Consider the following 19,428-nt stretch of genomic DNA (forward strand, 5'->3'; position numbering starts at 1 on the left):
GGGGTGGGGGGGTGGGAAGAGGCTCATTTTAAAAAAATTATTTCCCGCAAGACATTAAAGCTATTTTAAGTATTGTCACCACCACAGTGGGCAGTCCAGTCCAGCAGTGACTAACTGGTACATGGATCAGTTTTGAAACCATATCCCTCGTCACAGGAAAAGGTTTGAACAAATTATTTATCCACTTGCTAAAGCTCTGGGGTTAAAGAAGTGATCAGTAATCAACATTTATTTCACACCTAGGCAGAATGACTAAAACTGAAGACTACTGTTCAGCTTCATCTTCAAGTACTTCGATTCTGCGCGGCCCGTAGAGTAGAACATAAGCTATATGCCAGTCTCCACCCCCCGATAACCTCAAAATATCTTCAGGTGTAACAATGCTGACTTTGTCATCATCAAATTTGATCCATTCATCTGAAAGAAAAACAAAACGATTATTTGTAATTTAGGTATGTAAAAATCTAAGTGTTTCTTTCATTTAAGAAGCTGTGAAGGGTAACAGTGCTATAACTTTTTTTTTTTACCTTGTTTCCTTTTAACCCAAGACACGTAATGCCCAGAGGAACTTGATCTGCCTTGATGTGTTAGCACTGCCTGCAGGTCATAATAGCCGCAATTATTAGAACCAATATCTGAAGAAAGAGGGCAGAGAAAAAAAAAGAGTTACACAACTCTTACGTGAACAGTTTTAGCCTTTTTAACAGCATGCAGACCAAAGCTGCATTAGCCACACTGCAGCTGTGTAAAACCCCATTTATAGCATGGTTCTAAGTCACTGTGAACTAAAAGCAGTAGCTTTCAGCCAGGAGAGCCCCTCAGGAAACCAGGAATGTTGTCCATTTTCATGACACAAATATGTATTCTGGATCTAATGCAAATGCAGTAAGCTTAGAGCATTAAAATGATGATGTATGGTCAGTAAACCTGGACAGGTTCAGCCAGTACTTCAACCACTCTTCCATTAGTTGAAGTACACTATTCAATTTTACAATGAAAAAAAAAATGGCTAATTCCAAATGTACTAAGAAGGGTGCTACAGACCCCAACTTTTGTCTTCACTGCATTTCCCAGCACTCTACAATATCCTGTTTTCACTGTGCTCTGGAGCTAGTCAAGGCCTCCCACCGCTTCTCACGTAGTGCATCACACACAAAGCCTCAGGAGACACTAAATGGTAACAATTTGGGTAAACAAGACCTCCAAAATACTTTCTGTGCAGTGTCCTCAACATAAGAGTGAATGCTTAGGACATTCCAGCCCCCCAAAATGAGGCAACACTAGCACCACCACAGTCCAATTTAAGTTTTTGTTTTGATTTCAGCTTTCTGCCACCCACTGACAAGGACGTGTACAAAACAACAGCACAGTACATGCAAATACCTTTTGATGTGCGTGTCTTCTATTTATCACCAACTCGTCAGATGGATGACAAGTAGGTCTTTGACTGTCTCAACAGCATTCTAACTTGCCTAATCTTTCCATTCCTTAAATTTCTGTCAGTTTCTGAAGATTATTTTCAAAGGCATTAAAAATAACCAGGGTTCTCAAAATATTCCTGTATCAGGTCCACTTAAACATGAGCAAATAGAAAGTTACTTTAAAATAGATTTATTTCCCTGTACTCACCATCAGGAAAAGAAAATGGTTCATATTTAACTTCTTTCTGTGCACCATCACTTTTACTGGACTAAAAAACAGAATATGCTGAATTAATATGGAATGGTTTTGAGAAAGTTTTAGCACAATCACATCAAATATCAACTCTCCATTCTTTTAAAGATCTTTCTAAGCCTAAACTCTTTTTGTTCAACTTGAAACAAGTTCCATTACCATATTTCTAGCTGGATATCCAAAAAACTAATCTAAACAAGACCACTTTTTAAAGCAAATATATAACCATTTTACTACATATTGCCTGGACTGTTTACCCACCAGATTTACCGGTTTGGAGCACAAAACCAATTCAGCAGGTAAAGATTTTACTCCTTGTTAGGGACTTGCCAGCAGCAGAAGTGGCAACAAGAAAATACCAGAGACAGACTCTAAGTGCTAATACATTCTGTTTTAATGTTTAATTTGAACTGCCAGGAGTAGCAAACTAAAAAAAATAGGCTAAAACATTACAGTTTTAGCTCATTTACTTCTTTCCTTCATTAAAGAAAGGCAAGTCAGTTTTAGAATATGTAGACAGGGTAGGAGATTAAACCATTTACCAAGTTTTTAGAGTACAATCTTTAGGCTCAATAGTACATATACGCTAAATTTTATCAGTCAGACCTGTAGTTCTCCCTCGCACAACCCTTTCCAGTTGGTGAGTTGGAAATAGCTACCTATACTCTGCTGAACAAGTGACCTGCCAGCAAGCAGTAACGTTTGAAGAGAATCATTTTGTGTAATTCACAGAAAACCTTTAGGCATAATACTGGTAAGCAGAAGCCCTACATTTTAATACATTTTGAAATAAAAATCTTAGCAACGAATTTGTCTACAGCATTTAACATTTCTCATCAAGCAGTCATACTGAAGCAGATATTGTGTTTTCATGAAAATACACAAAAAAGACCTAAAGCTCAATACCAAGGAGTTTGAATGCTAAATAAGAAAACAATATATTTAAAGAGGTCAAGTCTTCTCTAGCCCTTATTGGTACCCCAATTTCAGATGTACGACTTATTTAATCTAATTGGAAAGGAAATTGCCAGAAGACTTACATTCTTTGGCTGCTGATTTACTTTTTTGTCTTCTAGATCTTTGAATTTTGATCGATAAGAAACCATTTTTTCCTGAAGATCTGGAGTACACAGCTCATAGACATCCAACATAAGAGGAAATTTAACATCCTAGGAAGTAAAAAGCATAATTTGGTACTCCACATTAAAGCATTCTCCCACAGGAAGACAACACTAAGTCCAATTAAATGCAACTCTCATCACATTTTATGACAACTTGACCTACTGAAATGTTGCTGACGGTACTTACCTAAAGGGCCACAATATTTCACAGAAGAATGTCTGATTCAGTATAAACAAACCATCATAAATTAGTACATTCAGTATAAATATTAAGATTCTTTATTATCAGCTGTCATACTTTTATCCTACAGAAATGCCTATGTGAGCCTAAGGAAAAAAAAATGCACGTAGAATGATTGTACACTTGCAAAAATGTCAATTTTTGTGATCCAAACAATCTTTTGAAATAGCTGACATGTGCCTTCAATCTTTAGTCCCTTGCTTGTCCTGTAAGGAACAGGCATCACCTACAGGATGCTCCCTGGGCAGCCTAGGGGGTCTGTCAGCCAAGGCCAACAGAAAGCAAAACTGGAACGTTTAGCTGTTTGCAGCTGGTTCTGGCATTTGTCAATCAGAAAGCCAGACAATTAAAAAAACTAATACAGGAACTGTTTATTGGCATAAATATTTCTCATCAACTTTATAACATGGTCCAGTGACTGAGAGCATGGCCCTCCCAATTAAACATTCTCCTCTGAAACACTGGTGAAAAGAGACCAAAAAACATCCTAATAGTATTGGAGCAAATTCACTTCTGCCCCTTCTTCTGTCCCCACTTCTGTCTTCCCCCAGTCTATTTTGGTGGTATAGTTTGCCACACATCATCACAACTGGGAACAAAGCTACTTTGTACTTAAGCAAAGAAACTGCACTGTTAATATTTTAAAATGCAATTTAAAAGCAAACAATTTCATGAACAGCCTTCAAGTATTAGTCGTCTACTTAAAATAAAAACTCACTGAAAATCATAAAGAGGAATTAAACATCAATATGCAGAAAACTTACCTTAAGAACTTTGGCATTCACAGATTCTTTCTCTTTGTAAAAAAATCTAACCATCTGAATAGTCAGGTACGCTGGCAAGCGACTAATTTTAGACTATAAAAAAATTAGAAAAGGCTATTACTTTAGATATTCACAGATCTTTTATACCTTAAACACTGCTCATCCTAAACTACAGGCTATTCTGGGAATATATTAGTACACAAACACATAGGAATATAACAAGGCCTCTTATTTTGAAGCTCTGTATAGTAGTGTACTCAATTTTCAACTGGCCTTGAATTTCATGGTAGTGGATATTCAGATGCTTTATAAACATAAATCACATGCTGTTGCAGCAATAATTTTGTGTTTTGGGACAGAAAATTGATAACAGTTAAAAGAATCATAAAGAAAGCAAGAGAAGTATCACTCACAGATTTAATATAGAGTGCATTTCTCTGCAGTGTTGGAGAGAGTTTGGTGATTTCCTCTTGAAGACGCTGTTAAAAAAACCCCAGAAAGGTAGTTCATCATAAAACACAGCTTAAAGACAAGCACAGCACGGATAAACAAACCATGAACTAACTCTTGTTCTGCCAATTTGTTCTGTTGCTATCAGCTATTACGACACACATAATTTCGAAATCCCTTGGCAGAAAGACCACCCCCATTCATTTGTTCAGCTCCAGGCTCATTCCTGAGCCCCGACAACACTACATTTCTCTCCGCAGAAAATTTTATTCTACAGGAGTAGAACTTGCAACTGGATTCGGTTACGAATGTGTCACGTCATGCTTGGAACACAACGAAGGACAACCCGGAATTTCTTGTGACAGGAATATTTGCACGTTTCTCAACTCTCAGTCTAAAGCAGAGCACGCCGCATGTAAAGAGACAGGCAGTGATACTCTGCTTCCAGGGATCTTTCCAAATTCAGGGAAAGACTGGCCTGGTTGTTAGTGTTATGACTCTCTTGCTACAGGCAAGCCAGCACAAGAACTCTACATGACTTTTTTTGGCCTGAAAGTGAGGTTTCTTTTCACAATCTTTTTAATTTGTGAGCTTTAACTATTTTATCTTACTTTTCCTTCTAAATTCTGTCAAAAAAGAAAAAGCAAACACAAAAATTATCTGAGAACCATGCAACTTGGTCTGGTCCTGTACAAACCAGATCACTGCTTCCATCCCTGCTCCTGTACAAATACTCTGCAAGAGCAGTTACTACAAAGGTTTTGTAGTAGCTTCTCTCCTTGCTCTTTTAGATTCTCCAAAAAACCCTGAAAACTTAAAAATACATATATAAAAAGCAGAGACTATCTTAGGAAGTTCTACTTAAGTAAACACTTTAAAGATGATGTTCCATCATGGAAAATAACACCCCCTTCAAAATCTGCAAGATTAAATTTAAGTTTAATTGTTCTGTCATCTGTTGTTTTTTTTTTTCTTAGCGATCAAAATGCCACCCTATTTTAAAATTGACTTTTGGACTTTTGGGGAACTTTTTACAGCATGCTTAAATTACGATACCGCTCAGTCTGAAGTGAAAGCCAGCTAAACAAACAAGTAGCAAATTGGCTTGCACTTGGTTACCTGCATGGGGAAGACCATGTCAGGGTCAAGAAAACGCTCTGTTGAAGTCTGCTTTACAATTCATTTTCACTGTCATCTTCCCATTGAACACCAAAAAAATCCTGGAACTTCGTAAAGCTTGGACAGCAGATCTGAATTCCAGGTCATAGATTAAAACCACAGGTCATTCAGAATTTCAATTACATACAAGTTGGAATCACTTACCAATTTTAGTCCTGTAAACAGATATTTCACTTCTTGATTGATAAAGCAGCTAAGCTGAAGCAGATTTTCCTTTCCTTTAGTTACTTCCTCTTCTTCAGCTTCTGTACATTTCATGCTTCACAAAATTAAGGAAAACCATCATGCACGAAGAGCTGAACTACTGCTCTTATGAAAACAACATGCTGAACAGCACGATAATTTAAGATAATCCTGGGTTTGTGCACCAATAGTACTTTTACTTCTCATAGCATAAAGAAGATTTGAAACGGCCCTTCCTTCTAACCAATCTGTTCCTTTGTGTCTGATGACAAGTGGCAGCTGAGGCAGACAGCATACCAAAAAAGTAAAATAAGTTATTAGTTATCACTTAAGCTTGTAATACCTGCTTTTCTTTCTTCTCCCCACCCCATGCCCCACCCCATTCCGCAACCCCCAGGACACAGATCGTACTAACTGACTGCCAATAGCAAGTTATGAAGCTCTCCTGCAACCTTATGCTCCATTTTTGTTTACCATTAATAAAGTTCTTCTATTCCTTCTGCTCGTCAGACTTCCCGTTTCTTTCAACATGCAGAGCCTCCTTTCCCTGCCTTGTATCTGTCCTCTTCACTGAAATGAAGTCCATTTCTTCATTATTTTCCACTCATTCTTCTAATCGTTCTGTCCAACCTCTTCTTTTTCATACTTCTACCCCAATCCTTTTCTCTCATCCACTTCCTTCCAACCAGCTATTTTTCTGACTGCTCTGAACGCATCTATTCTACAAATGCTGCCATAATCACACCTGGCAGGCTCGCAACACGACTTTTCTACCAAGTCTCTTTCTCCTGCCATTGGCCTATTCATCATTCCTCTTAGCTATTCTTTCTGCTCCTCCCAGCTATTTCAGGAGTAACAAACGTCATAATACCGGGAGAGAGATGCACGACTCTTAGCTGAAAAAAGGCTTTACTCTAATTACTACCAAGCTATGAGATACAGTACCTCATCCAAAGGGATGTTTCCTTATTTCAGATGAACAAAACAAACAGTATAGTTCTTTTTAAAAGTGGTGGTCAGTTTCAAGACAGCCAGGATTTTGGGGTGGAGAAGTGGGAAGAGAGTAACGCTTCGCATGAGATGTATGCCCCATGTAGTCACCTGCCTTTTGTTCTTGCTACAAAAAAAGCTACTAGAAAGTTGTCAGCTGCATTAGTTTCTTACTCATCTAACAGCGTGCATCTAATTTATTTCTTAAAAAAATCAAGCAAGCTATCTTTTGTGCACATTTAGTATGCCAAGTATATTAGCAACACTCCCTTAAAAGCCAAAAAAATGCTATTTAGGATGATAATTACTTTTCTTTAGATAAAACATGGCAGCCTCCTTGAAGTAGGTAACTGGCAATTTTCTCTGGGGAGGAAATCTGGCAACTAAATTCAGTGGGTTTTTTCCTGTAAATTTCCATTACCGTTCTTCTTCCTCACATCATTCTGTCTCTCAAAGTATACGCAGTCTGAACTTTAACTTCTGTGTACTCCTGCAATACATCATTCCCTCCCTTCCCCAACACACACCTTTATTTTCTTTTCTATACTATTCTGAACCATGCTTTTCATCCTCTGCACACTCAACTCCTAAAGTGTGAAATTATTATCACTCTGTATATCTTGCCTTAGTCTTTAGGATACGCTGTTTCAAATTCAATACTGAAGAACTGATCAATTAGACTCTTCTTTTTAGAAGATGCTGCTGTAGCTCCAGAGTCTGTCTGTAAAACAAATTCTCTTATGATGCAACTTTAAATAGCATGTAAAGACATTCAAAAATAATCCCATTTATTTAAATTCTTTAAAGCCTATTCCGTCTCATTTCTATACGTCTATTTGCTCTTAGTCAGTCAATCTCCTTACACAGTAAAAGTATAAAAGTTTCAAAATAAATGCATATATAGCATGCTGTTAAAGCCACCTCAAAGCATATTAGCAAGCAAGACTTCTACCAAAAAGTCACACCTCCCTGCCCCCCAACTTAAACCTTTCTTAAATTTTAGAGTAGTCTATCACATTTTTGCCACTGCCAAGACTCTGCAGAAAACAGTTTACAGAGAAAGAAGAGAGTTGGTCTGGTACTTAAAGTTCTTCCCATCAGGTCGATTAAGCTAGTTGTCTGTTTGAAATAGCATTCTTGTAGCCAAGAATACTGTAGCCCACTTTTTTCAGAAAAGAAGTTCTTATGTGCTAAATTCACAGGTTATCAGGGCCAGCTGCTGCATACCACCAGTCACCACCACCCTGGTCCAACACGTGCCTGACGAAGCCCAAAGGGAAAGAATTCCTATAGTACACTCCATAGCACAGCTGACATGACACAGGTAGCATTACGCTGATCGGACAGATCAGAAAGCAATTTCACTTACTGGACTATAGATACATGTTAAAGAACTCGCATAACAGATAATCCTTACCAAAAGATATGTGAATCACAAGTACAACACTATAAATCCTAACTCTGGTTAGAGTGAGATTACAATTACCTCCATAACTGCATCACCTTCTATGCCTTCCAGCTTCTGCTGTAGTACTCTCATCATCTGCACCCAGCACTCATTGGCATCCTACAAACGGAACAGAACATTAAATCTGACTAGTAGCGTTATGATTTATTAATATTAAATCCATCGATCTTTACAGTATAAAAGCAAATTTAAGGATTCCTTAACTAAGAATTTCTCCCTATTCCACCATACGTTTTCAGACCTAGCACTTGGTATTTCATTCAACTTTTCTACATGATACAAAAGCAAACCCTTTTCTGGGATAAATTATTTTCACAGGAGAAGGGACGTTTTAAAATATTCTTTTTCTCAACTTCCAACATGCTATAGAATTTTCAAACAATAAGCTAATAATTGGTCTTTACCTGTTGAAGGTACTGGCCTTGATCGCCTTTCTCTGCAAACTGTGGGAAGGCCATATGTAAAAACTGCAGGAGAATGATAGGTGGGATACTGGAGGAAGTTTTATCCATGGAATCAAACAAGTCTCTAAGAGCTTGAAGAAAAAGTAAGTGAATGCTTTGAGAAGTGGAAAAAAATTCAAACACGGCAGGAAGTTTAAAAAGAATAGTAAAACAGCAGCAACATTTAAAGACTGATCATTTAAGTGTCCAATTTGATCTTTCCAAAGCAGGACCAAATTTTCCAAGTGGCATACCAGCTACACCTAAGATCCCATTTGTGAACATGACTTTGCAATAGTAAAGATAACAATTCTGAGAGTTTGGCACATAGTGCCTTATCCTTCCTGGCTGCTAACAGAAGAAAAAAAAAAAATTTTTGAGCAGTTAAGATTTCATTTGAAACACATCTGAGGAATAATGTTTTCACAAGAGGACTACACCTAGAGAAACCAGAAAGCATTCACAATCTATCCTCTAGAGGAGCTTAAGTTTCACCAACTACTGGGAAAAAACCTTTCATTTTTCCCAACTAAAATATCTAGAAAATACTCATGCTTAATTTAAGACCCAGGAAAAAAAGTATGTGTATGCATACGTGCAGACAGTTCATAACTATGTGTAATTCACTGAATGCTACTGATTGCATGACAATACACATGGCTTTCTTTTTTGCTCCAGACACACTACTATATATGTCTTATCTACCCAGGTTACAGCATTTTAAATACAGAAATCTCTTCAGAGACCTGTTAACCCTCACAACAACCCTGTGAGGTAGACAACAGTCTGCATGATCACTAATTTACAAGTGGAGAGACTAATGAATGATACTCTTGCATAGTGAATATAGGCAAGATTACAAGCAACCAAGGTCAGTTGCTTCCTCTCTTTATGAAATATCTTCACTGACCTTAATAAGAGGGACAACTGATATGACACAGCAATTTAAAAAAAAAAAAAATGCCATAAGTGTCATGCAGGAGTTCTTGACCAGCTCAACACCAAAGAATTAACTACAAATTACTTAAACTATTAAGATTCCTAAAAAGCAGAGCTGTCACCTTAAAAAGAAAACAAGGGACACGAAGTAAAGGCAGTGAAAAGGGGAGGGGCAGGCATGGTTGTATAGAGTAACCATTGAACTTACCACCCCAAAATTCGATCAGCAGGCATACCCACAAACTGGACCTTTCCTTCCTTATATTGTTTTGTTTTTCCTTAAATGGACTGGTAGAAATCCCAGTGTCCTGGCCCAGCATCTTAGTGGGGCAATGAAATAGAGTAAAAAAAGAAAAAGTGGACAAGTAGTACCCTTGTTCAAGTGTAAGGGGTCTAACTAGAATTCTAGTTAGAACTTGGAGATACGGGGCCATCGTGAGGTCCCACATTGTGAGCACCCAGATCACCACAACAAAGAGTAACTCTCCTTTTGAAGACACTACTTTCTGTTTCACAGTTATGGAATCTGGATCCTTATGGTAAAAGCTAAGACCACTGATCAGCTACCACCGTAACAATAACGCTCAGCCAATAAATCATATTAAAAAATAGCAATGAAATACATATTCCAGGAATACGGCATTAGCCTACTGTTAAGTGAAACAAAGAACTGTACACTAAAAGATTTCTACACAAAATGATGAAAACAACAGATGGATGAGTCTGCTTTAGGAAGTTCCAATTACTTTATGCCTACATGCAAAACAGTTAAGAGATACAAATGATTTCTATCGAAGCCTTGAGCACAACTGAAAATATTTTTCCTAGCGTGCAGCTAGGTAATATGCAGAGATGTATGCTTTGCAGCCACAGTCAGAATAACCTTTAAAGATATTAACGACAGAGCAAAATGAATCCTCCAGTGCTAGCAGATCTGAAATTCCTAAGGCATATACACTAAAGAAAAATATGCAGTGCTCTAACTGCAATTTTTATCTGCAGTTCGCAGGAACTCACACACTAGCCTAAAATCCTGTGTTCTACTCTAAACACCAACCTGCAGTAATGTATTGAGCAGAGGCCATTTCTCCTGAAGCTCTTAAGGCACCACCATACCTAAAAGAGAAGAAAAATAATTTCAATTATTCACAATCAAGAAGAGCAGTCAGTTTTTTCAAATCACAAAGCAGGCAGCAGCTAAATTTATTTAGATGTATCAAAAGAAATCGATCACAAAAACAGAAGTAACTGAAGAAAAGATTCACTGACGCTCACCTCAAAGCCTCAGCTATTTTGCAAGCACTGCATGGAAGCAAAGGAAAACTGACATCCTTGAGATAATAAATAAATGCAGACTGAGAAGTCTGGATACATCACTGCCGCTTCCCTACTCCAATGCCTCAAAGACTCAATCTATTTTTAAATAAGGTGAGAAAAAGGCTGAATTGAAGCCACCCCATTTCTGAAACATTTGCCACAGCTTCTTCAGGTACATGGAAAAAAAACACCTTCAAGAATAGATGGCAGATAAAATGCACAGAGATGGAGGGCAGGCTTGCTTTCCCCCTCCTCAAAACAGTGAGAGGTGAGACATTTTTCTTGAGGAGGTATTTCCTACACTGAAAAAGTATGGGAGTCCATTCATATTACTGGAATTTACCACTCTTCTTTGAATGATTTCTTATTTACCAGCTGCCTGAAGAACAGATGGCCTCCTCAAAGCATGTAAGCCTTCAGGCAAAGGAAGGTTTCATGCATTCTTTAATCTCAGACTGAACTTCACAAATTCTGTCCGTTGCTAGATGATGAGTAGGAAACTTTACCCCATCATGCTACAAAACAGGGAGTTACCCTTGCAGAGATCAACGGAGCAGCTGGTGAGAAATGAAGCTGTAATAGTAAGCTTTCCCATTTGAGTCCTTTCACCTCTCTCCCACTGCCATATACCCTTCAATGCTGTCATCAAGCAGGGAAGACCAAATAAAGGCTTAGTCTCCGGGGGAAAACAGAGCGGCTGCCTGTGAATCTGACTTTCCACAGACGATAAGGCCACATCTTGTATTGCAGTCTGCCAGTTTTATAGGGTACATTTTGACATTTGGTATGATAAATTTGTCAAATACTCTGATTCAGTGCAGTAACTCAGAGTTCTTTACATGGAAATAAACAGACTTTCCTAAAACAACAATACTGAAAAACAAGAAAAAGCTTTAAAACAGAGTTTCTGTACTTAACAAATAGTTCTCAGTGCTAAATAATTAAGGTCTACCTGCTAACAGAATGAAGAAAAATTTATAAATGCTTAAATAACTAGTGTTTACAGTAATCTAGACTATCCATTGAGTACCAAGGTATCAAGAAAGCAGTGCATTTTAAAGGAATTAAATTAACTCTAAAATGGCAACGCTCTACCTAATCCTCACATTTTTTAAATACTGATGGTTTTCTCATTATAATTCATCTCAAGGACGAATTCAGGCTTAGATTACCATGTATTCTTTCCCCCCCCCCGGTCATCATAATTTTCAAGTTTCTCGTAGATTCCTCACAAAAAATAATTGGTCATTTTCACATTTCAGTACAGAATAACAACAACAACAAAAAACCCCCACAAAAAAAAAAAAACAACAACAAAAAAAACACATCCACATGGCAGTAACTCCAGTTTACTCCAGTTTGCTGCCACAGAAATACCCATGGTCCTATCTCAGAGCTTCCTGCTGTACCTCCAGGTACCAAACGTCGGTAAAATCAGTTTCATAGCTGAAAACACATTGTGCAACAAAGCCACTGAAAAAAAAATATTCCTCAAAGGAACAGGACTCCCGTATGATTCTTTTATACAGAACAAGATCATACAAACCCAGAAAACAGGGTTAGGAGTTCAGTAGCTTGTTTAAGCATTTTAAACAAGTCTTGATAGAACTATTTTTTAGCTAGGCAAAACACATTCTCTCCACTAAAACCCAGTTCCAACAAATACATAGTCTTAAGTTCTTTAAAAAAATACAGACTAACATAGCCATAGGATAAACTTTAATTGATCATAATGTTAACTCTGAATGGATTTAAAGAATAACAGATTGTTATGATAACCCATACCAGTATTAAGATGACCATTCCACAAAATATCTATTTCATAAGCTAAAGAAAACATTTTAGGCATGATATTTTTGTACTGAATCTTACCTTTTAAGGGCCTCTTTCACTTCTGGCACCGAGCGGATACACTGAACTGTAGCATTCATGTAGCAAGTGTTGCCAAGGTTTGTCAATCCACACGGTAATTCCATCTACCAAAAAATTTACCAGGGTACTTGAAGGTCTTAGAGTGAGATGAACAACCATTTTTGAACAAACGCTATAATTTGACATCAACTTCTAAGAAAAGGAATGACCAAAGATGCGTAAAACCTGGATTATTCCAAACTGTAGGAAGTTTTCCAGATCCATTTTCTGATTATATTAATCATTTCACCATTCGGTGCTTCTAGGATTCAGGAATGCTTTGGGGTTTTTTCTGTGCATGTTTAGTTTAATGAACATATTCTTCAAGCAGGCAGTCATTCAGAAAGTTCAATTATAATCCCATTCAAGTTTTGACCTTAAAATTCTATTTCCATGAAATTTCCACATGAATACATTTGTACAAAACGTTGATGTTTTAATTAAAGTAAGTTTTCAGTAAAACTCTGAATGCGATGAAGTTCATAGTTAGAAGCAAAAGCATTATTTAAACCCCTCTCCAGAAGTCTGCAACAGATCATTAATTTGATCCTTCCAGACAACTTGTAAATTTCTAAAGTTTTGACAAATGTGAAGGCCAACTAATAATTAAACTAACCAGTTTCAGAAACAACTATAAATCACAATATAATAGCATTTTTCTTTTTTTCTTTTTTTAATCCTGCATATTTCAATAGTTGTCAGGGAAAGGCACGTAGTTTAATAAAACTGAAGTAGTACTGCATACCAATGCCACTTAATTATTTTAGGAAGAGAGAATTCATGTAGCTGTGCATTCCATTTTTAATGAATACACGCAGTACAGACAACTGAATGTGAATTTTGATGTATAAGAAAATTTGAATCAGAGAAATGCAATGTGACCAACTTTTTCCAAATGTTATCTGACACCGAATCATCTCTTTATTTGCCTCTCAGTTATCTCAAAGTCTGTGTATAGGGTTAGACTCAAAAATACATAAATATCCTTCACCTGCAGATGACGTGGAAAGCATTAAATACTGAAGCACAAAAACAGTCCTAAGCTACAGGTAAGTTTTGATACAGACATGCATAAAAGTATTATTCTGCATGTTCAGTTGACAACAGTCATGCAACTGTTTTCAGTATGACAAAGAGCTCATAGTTGAAATGACTGATGAGAAAATTAAGCCTTTCAATTGTAAAAAAGGAAACAACTCAAACAGAAGTTACTTCATTAGAAAAAAAATAATTAATTATGCTCTTCCAGACTGTACTCCCATGAAGGAAAACATATAATATATTCCACTAATGTCAAACTTATTTTCATTTTTCAGAAAGAAAAGTTTACCTAATACTACTAACAAGGACAAACAAAACCCCAAACACACCACACCCCAAACAAACCCTAGTTTCCCTTCTCACACATCTAAAAGCCTTTATTCAGGCAAAGTTCAGGACACTAATACAGCAAAGGCAATACAACTTTGTCTATAAAAACATCAGCAATGCTGTTTTTAGAAAATTTACTAAGCTGTCTGCTTAAAGAAAAATAGCACTACTTATGACTTTTAAATTAAATTCCAGACTTCTCATCAGTGCTACCAGTTGGGTCATCAACATAAATTTGTGTTTCTTTGAGAAGCTATGAGTGCTAAACAGACATTATAGTTTCAAAATCCACTTTTAAGCAACTGCAAGGATTTAAAAACTCGCAATTATTCAAAGGTTTACAAGAAAACAAAATTTGAAATATGCTTACAGCTGAAGCCAACTGCTCCTCTGTCATGTCTTCTACAAAGACGGGTCGAGCAACTGGCTCTTCTGGAAGCGCATCTGCGGAACCCATCATTAATAAGGTCATCCCCTTGAAACACAGTAAAAAGTAATGAATATTTAAGGGCAGTTATTTCTGCTTAAAAAAATAACATCAAATCGTTAAACTCTTCACATATTTCAGCTATGTCCCCCAATATAAACACAATCCTTCTCTTAGTTTACAGAACTGATACTGCACTGTTGGTTCTTAAGGGTATACCTTAACTTTCTCATTATCTAGAAAGTACTTGTTGAGAACAACTCCACAGCATTATTCGTGCTAGACGTTTCCACTGAGCCTGCTGAGCTTGCCAGCAGCTGACAACACAAGATTCCAATTGGAACGAAGTTTAACATTCATAGAATACCCCAATGTGAAGTGTTCAGAAAAACTCCCTTTCCCGATGGATTACTAAGGATCAAGCATCTTCAGCACTATACCTTGGAACCAAGGATAATTGTGATTTGAAAGCAGATGCAATGTTAGAGCTTCTCAATCAGAGTCTCAAGTTCTCAAATTTGGACTTCTCTAAACAACAACAAAAACATCCCTCATCTTTAGCCTAGAATCTGGGGAAACACTTCAGACACATGTGGGCAATAATGAGAAGCACAGCTCTGAGTTCAGAATTGTTTTATTCACCTGAAAAGCAAGTGGGAAAGGGAAGTGCCATCCTTTGGTCTGGCAAGTTATGAGCACATTCAACTAACTGAAAAGTGAAAAATAACAAAAATGACCCCATAAATTTAGGCATTCAAGGGGGAGAAAAAAAGCAATGAAGCTACCATGCTTGCTGGACTAGCGTAAGGAAAAGGAATTTTTCAGCATTCAACCAGAGTACGTCTACACAATAATATCTATCAAAGGGGGAGAAAATGGCTACCTGGGGCTTTGAAAAATACAGTGCTAAGGAAAAGGATGGACAACAGAATGGTAAGAAACTGCTTTGACAGTGTAAGTAAATCCCTAGAACTTGTATATAACATTATTACAATTAATAAAGGCAGTTATTAGCATAAGAGTATGCAGAAAAGGACAAGAATATTACGTACTGTGTTTTTTTGCTGAACGACTTTGCTACAACAGCTGCAGCTACAGGCTGCTAATAGATGTCTGCAAACTAATTACAAGGGTAAGAGCAATGCTACCTAATTCAATTTGTTCAGTGAAGAACTGGAGTAAAACCTGTACCAGACAGATGTTACAAGATACCTACAGAAATGAAAATGACCAAAAAAACCCCAAACAATAATCTTGGGGATTCCCTGTTACAGTATTATATAGGTAAGAAACACAAATACATTCACTTTTCTTTTTCTTTTGAACTAGTCAAAGGTATGAAAAACCATTACTAATGGCTTTGTTTCTAAACAGCATCCATTTGTACAGGAGAACAAATTCCATCACCTTGATAAAAAACAAAATAGGTAGAGCTTTAACTTCAGCATTTCTAATGCAATGATTTTGCATGCTTGGGACGTACAAGCACAATGTCCACAGACGACCACAGACGGTGCACAGGTTCACAAGCTGCCTCTAGATAACATTGCTTATTAATACGGTCATAGACACACAACATAGAAGGACCACTGGTCTGACCCAGAACATTTCTTGCAAGAAAGAAAGAAATATACGCTCCCAAGTGCTTCAGGAAGATGGTGTAATTTCTGTACTGATGCCAAAAAAGGTTTTTTGCAAATCAATGATGAGAACTTTCTAAGAATGCTTAGGTATGACAACTACAAAATTATTTTTCATCAACATCTGATTTTTAAGAACAAGCTACCCATTCAAACAGCAAAACCTTTAAATCTTTCTTTAAATGCCAAAATAAAAATCAAACTAGTAAAACTAGTAAAATGTACTTATTCCTCAGAACTTACATTCTTTATTTTTATGTTCCCCCAGTCATCATCCTGTATTTGAAATGAAATAAAAGACAGGTTAATTATCTAGAAGCAAAAGACAAACAAGTATTTTCATTAATATTAACCACATATTTCTAAATATACAATTGTGTTTCATCCAAAATTCCACAATATTAACTATTTACACAGCATCAAGTCTTGTCAGACTAAAATAAAAAGCAGCCAAGTTATCTCTTCAGTAAGGTTCTTCACCTGTTGATCAACACTGGTTAGATGTAAACAACTTCTTTAGGAAAGTCGCCTATATCGCATTACTCCAATAAGTCTCCAGCAAAGAAGGGCCAGAGAAACTTTTCTTAAACAAGCTAAAAAGCAAAAAGTTGCATTCAGATTCTGAAGGAATCAGGAAAGGATCAGGAAAAAAACAGCAAGCAGAGTACTGTTTAGTATAAAAGAGTGAAGAAGTGTTTTAAAACAGCAGTGAACCTCTCAACCATTTAGCAACAAACTTTTGCCAGTATTTTCTAGTAGTAGGCAATGAACCAAACAGAATTATTTCTGAAAAGCGTAGTCAGTTTAATACATACAATGAAACATCTGGAGAAACACTCAGAAATATGGTCATTGCTCATTATGTTACAATTTAATAAAGTTAGAAATAATACAAAACCCCACATATTTGTACCTTCAGAGTTCCTCCTTTGACCATAACCTTCTGTCTAGCTGGCTGAACTCCAGTCAGTGCAAACAACTGGGCTTTGAAGACCATTGGAGGTTCGTCAGTGTTAAGCTCCACACCATCAAATTTCTCTTTTCCCCATTTCACGTTAACTGCAAACAAAATGTTTTGAAACTAAATTATTTCCTAATATACAAGAATTTAAATACCAAGATTAAGCCAGTATTTAAAATTCCAGACTTTACACTATCTCAAAACATTCAGCTTTTAACTTTAAAACTTGTCACTAATCAAGCTAAAGGACAGCTTTTCTATGAGGTGTCTCAGCCATCAGAACTTACTATTTCCAACAAGTCTAAAGATACCCTACAAAACAATTGTAAGCAACATACATACTGAGAAATTTTGCAAGCAATAAGTGTGTATAATAGCATCGGAAATTCTTTGGGCAAATCTTCACAAAAGCACCTCAAAAGCAACTCTCCCAGTCTCTTGGCACTGTTCATTGCAAACAAATTTCTGAAGGAAGTTCAGATGTGCGATTCCAGTTCAGTTTTCCATAGCATTTCTGTTCTCCTTCAAGAGCAAACAATACCATGTTCTTTAAAAGCAAAGCAACTGTTTGACAGCCATGGTTTTGGCTACCACTATCGTTCATTTGGACCTACATGAGGAGGTTAAATGTGCATCAAGACAAGACCCATAAAATAGCACACCTTCCCTTCAATGGAAGGTCAACCTCACAGTGCCATTTACAACCCCATCACCTACCCTCATGAGTTCTGACAGTGTGCACACAAGCAAAGTACCTGCATACAAATAGGGACAAGAGCCCAGCACAGGCTGCAGCTCCAGAAGCGCCGACCCCAGTAAAGGTGCAGGACTAGAATTAAGAAGTGAAGTGAAATTTGGTCATGCAAAGTGTAACTCTTGACACTGGAAACGGCATTACCAGCAGAAACAGGCAGAATGACAAAGGCACGTTAACTTCACGCCAGTAAAGCTACTGCTAACCAAGAGACAAAAACACCTGGAATAAACAGCGTGTTTCTAAAGAATGGTCACATATCTTTGATCACTTCCAATCGCTATCATAGGTACACAAGGCTACTTTAGCAAGCTGCAGTTTCACTGAAAATCTGCAAAATACAGCATACAGTAATATCCTACGTGCAAAGCCAGTGGCTCAAACACCGTACCTTAAGAAAGCCATATCCTTTCTTCTACCTATGCATCACTTTTAAGTAAATATACTACAGCAACCCTAGGGTTTTTTCAACACAAAATTCTTACAAATTGTGATTTAAAAAAACCTTCCAAGAAGGTTCAGATTCCAGATGTACGCAGTGTTTGTGATGGGTAATAAGGAAGAATAACCAAAACTTAGTCAAAATCAGCCTACAAAGCAACAACTCAAATGACTGACTTTTCAGTATTTCTAGCAGCAAGTACCTTCTGATTTGCCCAAGCTTCTGATTGTTTTAAAAATATATTTATTATTTTGCATATTTAAGACCTACCAAGCACAAGTCTTTTCCATTTTCTGGGAAGACAACTCACTAAGTCACTGAACAAGTCAGCTCCATGGTCTTTTAAGTTTTGCATTTTTGAACAGTTGTGCATTCACCGCTAAATATGCAGAAGAGTTAGCAATCATTAATCTGCAGTGTCACTGGTTTTGACAACTCAGCACTCAAGAGGAGGAAACTGAAGAGCATGAGTGCCTTCTCTTCAGAGATCACAACTAGAATTTCACCAAAAGTTTTGAAAATAAAAGAGAAAATTGTTAATTTGAAAACAATGGAAACTAAGAAAAAAGGACATGTTTGCCCCACTGAACAGAAAACACAGCTTATACAGATGTGCTAGAGTTCGGGAAAAGTCCTGTTGCACTGACATCAGGATCCCAGTTTGCCAACTACAATTAAAATAGCAGAGGAACAGGGACACAACTGTGTACCGAGGCCTTCTGCAATCTGTTCCTCAGGTACTAAAAAGCCCCAAGAGGCCAGACCTGTAAAACATAAACAAGCCAGTAACTGGTCCTAGAAGTGTCACCGGAGATTTTGCTCTTGCAGCCTTCACTAGAAACTTCACTAGAAACTTCATGACAAGGAGGGCAAGCGGAATGCAACCCAACTTCAGAAAATTTTAACTTCTCTGGTTTTAACTAAGAAATAATGGATTTACAAGAGTGGAGGCAGACGCATCTAAATAAATTTGTAGGCACAGATGCAGAATTATAGCTCACTTGACAGCAGCACTTACCTTAGTACAAAACCAAAATAAACCGAGAAAGCGCAATACCGAGGCACGATCGCACACGACATGCGTATGACACCCGTTCGCACGACCGAGCCTCGCCGAAAGGGCCCTCCCGGCCATCGGCAGCGCTCGCCCCTC

At 37.3% G+C, this 19,428-nt stretch overlaps 1 protein-coding gene across 1 annotated transcript; it reads right to left on the minus strand.

Annotated features, from left to right (window-relative positions):
* Positions 1 to 199: 199 nt before the first annotated feature.
* On the minus strand, positions 200 to 19,410 carry USP14 (ubiquitin specific peptidase 14 (tRNA-guanine transglycosylase)). Its single transcript, XM_009886649.1, has 16 exons — positions 19,294 to 19,410; positions 17,032 to 17,199; positions 16,362 to 16,394; positions 14,422 to 14,526; positions 12,642 to 12,745; positions 10,510 to 10,568; positions 8,475 to 8,605; positions 8,089 to 8,169; positions 7,244 to 7,323; positions 5,574 to 5,688; positions 4,214 to 4,279; positions 3,801 to 3,893; positions 2,715 to 2,843; positions 1,630 to 1,690; positions 528 to 635; positions 200 to 417 (listed from the first exon to the last, which is right to left on the minus strand). The coding sequence occupies exons 1-16, from the start codon at positions 19,408 to 19,410 to the stop codon at positions 266 to 268; spliced, it is 1,602 nt and encodes a 533-aa protein (XP_009884951.1). The 3' UTR covers positions 200 to 265.
* Positions 19,411 to 19,428: the final 18 nt, after the last annotated feature.

This window comes from Charadrius vociferus, unplaced genomic scaffold (genome assembly GCF_000708025.1).
Source record: "Charadrius vociferus isolate BGI_N301 unplaced genomic scaffold, ASM70802v2 scaffold45, whole genome shotgun sequence".
Classification (NCBI taxonomy): Eukaryota; Metazoa; Chordata; class Aves; order Charadriiformes; family Charadriidae; genus Charadrius; species Charadrius vociferus.